Source organism: Xiphophorus maculatus, chromosome 12, assembly GCF_002775205.1.
Source record: "Xiphophorus maculatus strain JP 163 A chromosome 12, X_maculatus-5.0-male, whole genome shotgun sequence".
NCBI lineage: Eukaryota > Metazoa > Chordata > Actinopteri > Cyprinodontiformes > Poeciliidae > Xiphophorus > Xiphophorus maculatus.
In genome coordinates this window covers 2133284-2143923 of record NC_036454.1, presented here as the reverse complement: position 1 = coordinate 2143923, position 10640 = coordinate 2133284, and the positions used below count along the sequence as shown (strand labels likewise).

Here is a 10640-nt window from a genome sequence, read left to right as displayed (position 1 = left end):
TTGGAAGCTGAGCAGAAAACAAAACACTCTCATCAGCCATCATCACTAACTAGTAGAAACTATTAATGCAGTTTGGCTTCAGGAAAAATATAATTTTAGTTTGTTAAGTTGCACAAAATTTGAGACCAAACTTCAGCTATAAGAGAGGACAAACACAGCTTTAATTAACATTTGCAAATGGAGAAAACATACAAAGCTCACATCTCAGTGAGAATCGGATGAGTTCTGACTTGGGGCTGAACGTCCCCTCATTTACATAGGATACATCACACATTACTTAGCCACACCCCCTGGATCAAGTGTCAGGTAAAAATCTATACGTTACTTATCTGTAAGTTTCAGTTGAGCAGGGTTTCATACACACTCAGCTCAACTTTGGCCATATTCTCTCTGTTTCTTGTGGATAAGACACACTTTTAGGTTTGTCTAATGAAACATAATAGATAACTTCTACTGTGTTTCTGTGTCCAAACATGTGTTTCTCCAAAAAGCCTCTCTGCTGATGGCTAAACAGATACTAGTAACTGAACTTCTATAAACTAGGCTCATCACCTTAGCCATGTCTCACATTTCTAACTGCTGAACATCCTGTTCTTCACTTATTTGAGGAGAGTCAGAAGAGCATATGTCCTGTTGAGCTGCAACTGAGTGCAAACCTTTAATAAAAACATCATAAAGTTTACATTCAAAGTAATTAAACATTGTTAATTAATTTTTCCTTCACAAGTGCAAACAATCTGAGTTTTGTTTAAGTTTGATCTGACTGGTTTAATCTTTTCTTCCAAGCAGAAACTTTTATATAAACTTTTATTAAAAACTACTTCATATTGTCAGGAAGATTTAATAAATCCACTAAATAAAATCAAAATTAAATAGGATTCAAATAGAGTATAACGATCAAAAACATTATTCATAACAATTTTATTTCTCATTAAAAAAAACAAGAAAAAAATCTACAAACAAATACATTAAATTAAAAACTAAAAAAAATTAAACAGATATAAAAAAGGTCTGTAAATGTTTCCAACACAAACAGAACAAACAAGAAAATCTTCCTGATTTCATAGTTTATCTCTGTTTATTGTTAAATGATGGATTGGAAGTTGGGATCAGGTTGTAATTTCTAAAACATTATTTCAGGCTGAAAGTTGTTTATTAAACTCCACCAAGATCCAGGTAAAATAATCAACTTATGTAAAAATCTTTTAATAATGAATCTTTAGATTTGAACATCCTGCTCAGCGGATCTCATCTTGTTGGTTCTTCAACATGTAAAGTTAGTTTAGCTGCTTTAGTTCAACACCAAACAAAATATCAGGAAATACATGAAAATATGAACAGTTGGAGCAAATTCTTCATTTTAAATGAAATGTTTTTTTTAATCTACAGTTTTACATTCTGTTACAAACTGATTAAATCAATAAAATTAAAATAAAGTAAGAAACTATAATAAAATGTAAAAAGGAGCAAAAATAATAAAAGTGAAGCACCAATAACTAAGACAATAATGCTGTAATATTACAGGTTAGTATTAATATTCATTGTTCAGAAACAAATGATTGGCTAAGCGCTTTGCATTCTGGGAGTCAGAGTCTCTTTTGTTCTCTACAGTCATTTCCTGTCTCCTTATTTTAACGCTTTAATCAGATTCAGGATAAACTTTATTGGTTAATATTTTCTGCACAAACAGGAGAATTTATTTTGGTTTCATTTACAGGTAACATCTCTCTGGTGTAGCAGCTGCCTTCATTATCTTCCATCATGATGTTGATCTTTTTGATCAGATCAGTGACTTGTGAGCGATTCTTTATTTCACGGTTATTAAACACATGGTATCTTCCTCCACAGTCTCTGATCAGATTCTTACAGGCCTCATCACATTCATGTTCAGTGTAATCTTTAATGGAGACCTCCGCATATTCTAGAGTATCTCCTCTGGTAAAGAGGACAACAGTAAACTTTTTATAATTTTCTCCCAAAACTTCCTCAATCAGTTTCAGTGTCTCTGTATCTTCTCCTTTAGTGAATCTGCCGATCGGTAAAACCAGCAGGAAGACATGAGGACCTGGAGACACCAGACTGAAACATTTCTTTAACTCTTCATTAACCTGACCTGAGGTCAAGTTGTTGTCAAAGAGACCAGGAGTGTCAACAACAACAACATGATGTTTGTCTACCTTACAGTCAGCTTTGTCACATTTTCTAGTTACTGATTGAGGAGAAGCTTCAGCTTTAAACTCTTTTCTTCCCAGGATGGTGTTTCCTGATGAACTCTTCCCACTGCCAGTCTTTCCAATCAGAACGATCCGGAGACGCTTAGTGCGGTGATACTCTGGATTACATGGGAAATTGCAGAAAAAATAATAATTATAAACAGAGAAACTTTTAGTATTTTAATTACTTGATTGGATTAATTGGATTATTGATTGGATTGCATTGTGTTTCTGTGTTTGTAATGATGTAAAGCACTTTGAAATGCCTTGCTGCTGAAATGTGCTATACAAATATAATTTGATTTGATTTGATTAATAATATATCAAATTTAAATAAAGTTGTAATATTTGTTCCAAGCTGAAGCTGAGAACAGTACTGAAATATTTTTGAAGGGACAGTAAACAATAATACAATTTATATTTTATTGCTTTGACATTTTAAAAATGTGTTTCATTTCCATTTTAATTTTTTATATTTTTTTATGTCTTAATCACCCAAAACATTTTAAAAAAAAATGACAAAACACCCCAGCAGGTTTTTCCACTTCTTGTTATGTTTCTGGTTTATCTGGTAAATAAATCATTTCCATATTTGGCAACTCAATTTTGTTGCATCAACCTTTGGTTCTAATTCTACATTCAGTCTTTTTTGGCAAAAATCTGTCAGCATGTTGCATCTTGACCAGGTGATAAGTCCAAACCTCTTGTTCTTTAAATACATTTTTTGTTTTCCATTCTCTGTATTTGATCCGTTTTCTCCTGGATTTTTTTCTGGACATTATAAAACTACTCTGCTCACTCTGAGGGACTCAGCTTCTGTTGATGTTTAGTTGGACTCAATGATGATGATAAATCAAATCCCTCTTTATATCCAACTTTATGCTTTATGATGCTGCCACTGCCATGTTTCACTGTACGGTATGTTGTTTCTTTGATGATGGAAAATGTTGTTGTGCCAAACATCCATTTTGGATTTATGTTGAAAAGTTAAAATTACATTTTACCAAACCAGAACAAAATAGAGTTTGGTGAGACTTCAATTAGGTCTGTATGTTTTCTTTAAATGGTTTCTCTGCTGCTGATTCTCAGTCCATATGAATAATTCAGGACGTTGTCAGCATAATGAACACAACCAGTTTTATCCAGAAAGTTTCTGCAGCTACTTGATTTGTTTTAATGAGAAATTATACAGGATAAATTACATATTTTTGTGTAATTTATGCCATTTTTACATCGCAACAATTAACTTTTCTTTGGGAGAGACTCTGTTAAGACCCCTCCATATTTAGACTTATAGCAGCAGCTGCTCCCATTGGTCAGAACGTGGGGAGCAGCCAGCAATGTGCATATGCACAACTTTTTCAGATGTAAATAATAACATACAATGAGAGTATAGTTAACAATGGCATTCACAACACATAGGGCCCAACAGTAAATCTGTAATGACACGATCAGTAAAACTGTCTTGGTCTAGCCTTCAAAGATCAGCAGGAACAGACTATGAATGAATGAATGGATGACCTTTGACCCCAAGAGGGTCTCTCCTCCTAAGGACTGATTCTAGGAGTATCACTGGTTATAAAGGATGTGACAGCTAGAATGATCAAAGCAGCTGCTGCAGCATTTATTCTTTTTAATTCCAGTCATAAAAATGGAAAACATGACCTACAAACTGTGCCGTCACTTCAGCTGTAGATTATATACATCAGCTCAACGTTAGGTTGTATAATTAGGACGTATCTCTGATTAAAGCTTTGACACAAACTGCTGGAAGTGTCAACAAGAAGAGAAACATGACAGTCGCATGTGTCATTTAATCAGTCTGTTTTCGTTTGTTTTTTTATTTTACTATGTTGTGAATATAATTTGTTCTTTTGTTTTATCACTCCTGGTTCTGTTCTTCACATGTTGGTTCAGATTCATTTTTAAATGTTATTCTTTAGTATTTTATTTACCAGATTTTGGTGTTCTGTTTAGTTATGGTGTTTATATTTATTATACATTATTTCTCTCTCAGTTTCTTCAGTCTGTCACCAACCAGCTGCACAGCTTTCTGTCAGTCACTCTGACCTGGTTCCCATCACACTCATCACCTCCACAGCAGTTTTAGCCAGTTAGTTTTCCTCAGATATTGCCAAATCCTTCCTCTAACGGTTAGTCTAACTCTCTGCAGCTCAGCCTGTCTTCCAGCTCTCCCTGTTTTCATGTTTAAGTTTGTAGTTTATCTGTTTTTTCATTCTGTCAGTTTTCTGGACTTTCACTAAATATTTTTCATCATGAGATCATAACTCACTTCTCTGTGTCTGGGGCGTCTGCCACAAGGCTGGGTGTTCAACTTTGGTACTGACCAACTACACCGATCAATAGCCACTTTCACTGGGATTTATTAAGTTCACCAGTTTCATGTTCGCTGGTTGGATCACAAACACTAGAAACACAGACAAGCTGACCTTTCACTGCAGACTGGACCACTGAGGCCAACTGAATACAATTCACATTCTGTATGTAGAAAACTAAAGCCAGATTGGTTCCAATTGTGGTCTGTGTATTTAATTGTGGCTACATGAGACACATTTATTGATCTAAGTAAAATTTAACGTACAACGCTGTAAAAAAACAACTGTTAGCCTCTGATAGATTTTGACTGTTTTATTTTATTATTAGACTTAAATATTTGGATGCACAAATAAATGTTATCATCAGCCAAAATATGAGCTGAAATAACACAAGAAATGAAATATTATTATTGTTTTGGTTAACTAATTGACTAAATTACCTTAATCACATTATCTCCATTGTATTGTCACCACAATATTTTACGCCTCAGTTGTAACTTTGAAAAATGTCCTTATTATCTTTATTTTTAATACATAATCCCAATACATTGAAATAGAAAATTTATTTTAATAATTTCATAGGAACTGATGTGATGTCTGTGCTTTCTGGCCAAAGAAAAGCCACGTCCAGCAGATGAACGTGTATTGTCATTTAGTTTCCCTGAAATAATTTCATTATATTTAATTTTGGGACAATGAGTTCAGAATGTTGTATTTTGAGCTGTAAATGTAGCCTTATTGTTTTGCTTTGTTTAAATAAACTTAACCTTAAGTTATATATGAGTTAAAATATTTATATGTTCTCTTTCACCTTCAACCCCGAACATTTCTGATGTGTTCTCAATGCCACTATTTGGTTTTGACCAGGAGGAATTATTTCTGTCTTTTTAAATAAATGTCACATCTGTATTAGATCAATACATTATGTTAAAAGTTGAATCTATTTCAACAAAGGTAAGGAGAACATTGAAAATCTTTAAAAATATAACTTCAACTGTTAAGTAGTTACCTGAGTCTGTGTATTTTGTTTTCAGCACATTTACTTCAGTCTGTAGCTGCAGTTTATCCTCCGTTTGGCCCCATAATAATGTTTTAGTTGTATAAGATGAATCTTTCTCTCTGTCAGAAACATTTTTCTCCAGCGTCTCCATCAGGTCTTTGATCTGCCGTCTGTCTCTGATGTTCAGAACAAAATATCTTCCTCCACAGATCTGGAGGAGATCCTGGATGTCTCTGTTCTCTATAAACTTATCAACATCTGGATGTTCAGCATCAGTCTCTGTAGTGAAGAGGATGATGGTGAAGTCGTTGACTCTAGAGCTGAATGTGTCCTGGATGGTGTGTAACTCTCCCTTGTCTTCATCAGTGAGGGGACCCACAGGTAGGACCAGGATGAAGGCGTGGACACCCTCAGGATCACAGAGGGAGACACACCTGAAGGATTCCTCCATCACTTCCTGCTCAGCTTTTCCATACAGCGCAGGCAGCTCCACCAGAGAAACCCCACGTCCAAACACCTCTCCCTGCTTTCTAACACACTCTGAAGGAAGATCCTTGTGACCTAGAATGACCTTGGCTGCTGCCGTCTTCAGTGGTTCCCTTGGACCAAACAGAACCAGGTTTAGATGTTTATTACTGACATCTGAAAGTACAAAAACATTTTTAGTTTTTTCATGAGTTTTTTTTTCTTTCTGTACTTTATCTGTAAATAACATCATTAATTGAAACCATATTAATAAATATTTGAGACAGATTTTACAAAAACATAATATTATGCCATAAAATAGATTTATATTTTTCTCCTAGTGATGTGATATTTTTATGGTGTTAATTCCAGTCTGTTCTCATTACTTTTGATTAACTTTATTTACATTTTGACTAAAATTGTGATATTTTAACTTACTGCCAGATGAAAAGTGTCCCCAAAACGATGACAGTTGAGAAGTAATTTGTTTAACTGCATAAAATCCTGTAAAATATGACATCAAAGTTAGGTAATATAAAGTAAATGCATGTTACAACCATGTCAACTATTTTCTTATAGGTTTATAATTTGTTCTTACCCATGTCTTTAATGGGAGTTACAACTGCAGCTTTAAGTTTCTGTAATATGTGGGGGTCGTCTGCTGATGGAAACGTCGCTGCATCTTCTAACTTTCTACATTTCACATGTTCTCCATTATTTCTTTTCACAATTTTATCAAAATAAGTCATCAGCTCTGAAAGATCAGTCTTCCTGCATTTAAGTATGTCCTCTATCTCTAATTTTTCATATTTACATTTTTCTATTAGCTGAGTCAACGCAGAATTGGAATCTGAACTTTCCTGTCTGGACTTCAGAATCAGAACCAATGAGTGATCAAATGATCGATCACTGAAGGTTTCAAGGATTCTGTAGATCCAGTTTTTTTCTTTTTCAGTGAAACTTTTAGGTTGCAGAACCAACAGGAAGACATGAGGTCCAGGAGCTGAGAGTCTGGCGATGTCTCTAATGAACTTTTCCTTGTTGTTCTTTGTGGGACCCAGTAGATCTGGAGTGTTGATGACAGTTATTGGTTTGTTTTTCAGTCCATCATTTCCAAGAAACAAGTTCCAAACTAAATTCCTTTGGGACAAGAACCCGCCCAGCAGAACCACCCTGAGCTCAGAGTCTGGAGAAAAAATACATATTAATATTATTAAATTATTTATGTGTATTAATGTGTCACATTCAACCATTTTCAAACATCCTAAAGTTAAGACGACATATTCACACCAGAAAAACGTTTAGTTTTTATTTTTACAAATTTCTAAATGAGGTTAACAGTTAAAACCAGTGAATAAACAGAATCTGGTTTCAGCAGCTCTGAGTTACTGAAGGTTTTTTAACAGAACAGTTTCTAAACTCACCACGTTCTCCTGCTGCCATGATGTCTGTGCTTTACAGGAAATCTGCTTAAATCTGGTTTCAACAAGCATAAAAGAACAAATGTATTAAAATATATCACAAAGAAAATCTGTAATAATAGTGTAACTAAATGCATAAATTCCAATTTTCAATTTAAGCATCTTTAATACTTTTTATGGTGATTTATTTGCAGTAAAAATACTGAGATTAGTGAGATCTGTAAACTTTTAATCTTCGTTTCTCAAAGGTTAAAGTTGATCACAAGTCAGGAGACATTTTACTGTCGTTCTTAGAGCAGCAGGAAAACGCATCAAATTACAAACCCAGCAAACAGAACCAAGACATTTTAAAACAATATTCTTCAGACAGAAATGTGCAAAAACAGAAAAACTGAGGCTATTTTCACACAGCAGGTCTATTTTGCTGTAGTTTATGCTACTAATTAAACCCCCGTGAGACGTCTGTGTGAACGGCTTCCATCCCCAAAGTGACTCGTGACCCTGAAGAAGAACGTAGCCGTTTACAGCAGGAAAGATGGCCGCCATTTATGGGTCAGTTTTAAAGTTATTCAGAGCGACAGCATCGTCACCGGATCAGAACAAGACGAAGGAAACTGATAACAGCACACTTAACAGCTTCCTTCACTTCCTCTGCTGCCATTGCTAAACCTACAGACAGACTGTAATTATAAAACAGCAGAAAATAAACATCATCGTTCACATCATCTCCTTCTGTTCTCTGATTGGCCCGTTAAAACATACAGGAGGAATCCAAGTGAATGGGAGAAAGCCTGGAGTGAGCTGATCCAAATTAAATAAAATACAACAGGAAGACAATAACTAGGCCCAGATTTACTATCTGATTTCTTCTGGTCCAGAATTATGATGCATGTTTCACATCAATGACAAAAAAAACAGATAAAATGCAACATGGCCGCTCTGACTGCAGACACTTTGGAAACAATCAGATTAGTTTCACATGTGGAAACAGGGAGTGAAAAGATCCTAATGAATTGTTCAGACTGTTAAAAATAAACTGGATATTATTTTCACATTCAGGTTAATAAAAGTGGATTTGTGTTGCATTTGCCTGCTGCTGTGTGAACGTAGTTTATTCAGTGTTCAATTTAAAACAAAACACTTTAGAATCATGTTTTTCTCTTTTATCGTGGATAAATAAGGACTAACTATGAAGATTTCTGTCAGTAATCATCCATCATAAACTGAGATCATTTGATCCACTGAGACATGAAAGCAGGAAGCAGCAGCCGATCCTGTTCCTCCACCAAACTCATTAACCCTTTGGAGTCTTGGGTCTAAATGGCCGTTTTGGTCTAATTTTGAATTTACCCTTATATTTTCACCATAAAAACTATTTACCTTACCTTGTTTGGTATCATTATTTTCAGAACATCCTAAACTTTGTGATTTTACAGTGTTTGTTTCATTTTGACAAAATTTATTATCACATTGGAGCAAAAAACACACACAGAAACATGACGTCATGCCCGCCACAGGGCGGGCGTCGACCTTAAAAGGTTAATGACAATGTTGGGTTTTAAAAGACTTAAAGAACAAGAACAGAAAGATCTGACTGTAAATGTTTCATATAATTTCTATTAGAGTCAACTGCTGATTTTAAATGTCATGTGATTATTGACATTTTCTTGATTTTAGTCTTTCAGGAAACTCATTTAAAGGAGATTTTTAATATCATTGAGTGTTTTTTTTATCCTTGTTAAATAAAGTTTAAATAAAGAAAAATATCAATTTGATCAGATTTAATCTGTGATTGATCTTTTAGTCAAAACCCAAAATATCAAAGAGCTGAGAAAAATAATTATGATTGCTGCACAAATCTAAAATAGTGAATCATCTTCAAACTACCAAACATTAGAATGTAAAAAAATTGTTTTTTTACATCATTATTAAAAAAAACTATTGTTATAATGTAACCTTATAACCTTTTACTTTAACCTTATGATTCAAAAGCACAAAAACAGTTTAACAAGAAAGTTCAGATGGAGAAGGAAGTAAATGATAAAGAGAAACAATAAACATGTTTAGATTATTGCTGCATGATTCTGTTGAGTCCATTTAATTTAATTTATTACTTTTTCTGAAGGCTAAATCATCTCTCACACTAAATTAAACTCATTTTCAAACAAAACGTCTTGTGACCTGTTCATAATGTGTCTGACTTCAGCAGCATGTAAATGTAAATATTATTTACATTTACATGTAAATATCAACATTATGCTCAAACTGGGTTTCATAAAACCAAAACATGAAAACTTGTTTGGTTTAAGTGTCTAAAATAATTTGTTCTCTGAAGGAAATACAAACATAAAATCAGAATCAGGCTGATTTTCACAGGAACACGATTCCTAGATATTATTCTTTTTAAATATTGATATTTGTCATGACAATTTTGATTGAAAATCTGTTATTAAGGTCATAATATTATCAACATTTCTAGTAAATATTATACAATTTCTGAGAATCATTTATTTTAATGTGACTCACCTGCTGAAACTCAGTCATGTCACCATAAAGTTTAGATTGAAAGAAATCCTTTCAAATCAGAACCAGATGTTTTCTATCGACTCCAAAATAACATAAAATGAAGAAATAAAGTGAAACTTTAGTAATTAAATCTCTGCTGCTGTTTTCAGAGTTTCTGCCTTTCAGACGTTTGACAGTTTGATGAAATTCCTGCTCTGGGTGTTTCACTGACTTTTCTTCCTCATTCCAGCAGCAACTGAAGTTTTTCCTTCAATAAACCTGCAGAGTTCAAACTGAACCAGACCAACAAGATTCACACATTAAAACAAAAAACAACTGAAACTGATCCAGCCAGGCTTTTTCCTCCATGCAGTCGGTTCTGATCAGGAACCAGCAGGAAAATCACAGCTGCTGTTTTCTGGAGGTCAGATGGAAATCCTGGAGTTTGTTCATTTATCAGGTTTTATATGAACAGAGAACAATCTGTTCCTATAACAGGAACAGATTGTTTTCAGGAAAACAATGAATTACAAAAATACCAAGAAACACATGGAAGTACTGGAGGAAACCAGAACAACAGAAGAGAAAAAACTCAAAATCATGTTTGAACTCTGAACTCTGACTGAAAAAAGTCTGAAATGTTGATCCAGACCTTATTAAACTCATGTGGTTATTTACTTGGAGAACATGTTGTAATAAA

General features: G+C 34.1%; 1 protein-coding gene across 1 annotated transcript; it reads right to left on the bottom strand.

Moving 5' to 3' along the window:
- Positions 1–1440: 1440 nt before the first annotated feature.
- Positions 1441–10175, bottom strand: LOC102217294 (GTPase IMAP family member 8-like). Its single transcript, XM_023344075.1, has 6 exons — positions 9962–10175; positions 7439–7490; positions 6613–7200; positions 6453–6518; positions 5559–6191; positions 1441–2332 (listed from the first exon to the last, which is right to left on the bottom strand). The coding sequence occupies exons 2-6, from the start codon at positions 7455–7457 to the stop codon at positions 1662–1664; spliced, it is 1977 nt and encodes a 658-aa protein (XP_023199843.1). The 5' UTR covers positions 7458–7490; positions 9962–10175; the 3' UTR covers positions 1441–1661.
- Positions 10176–10640: the final 465 nt, after the last annotated feature.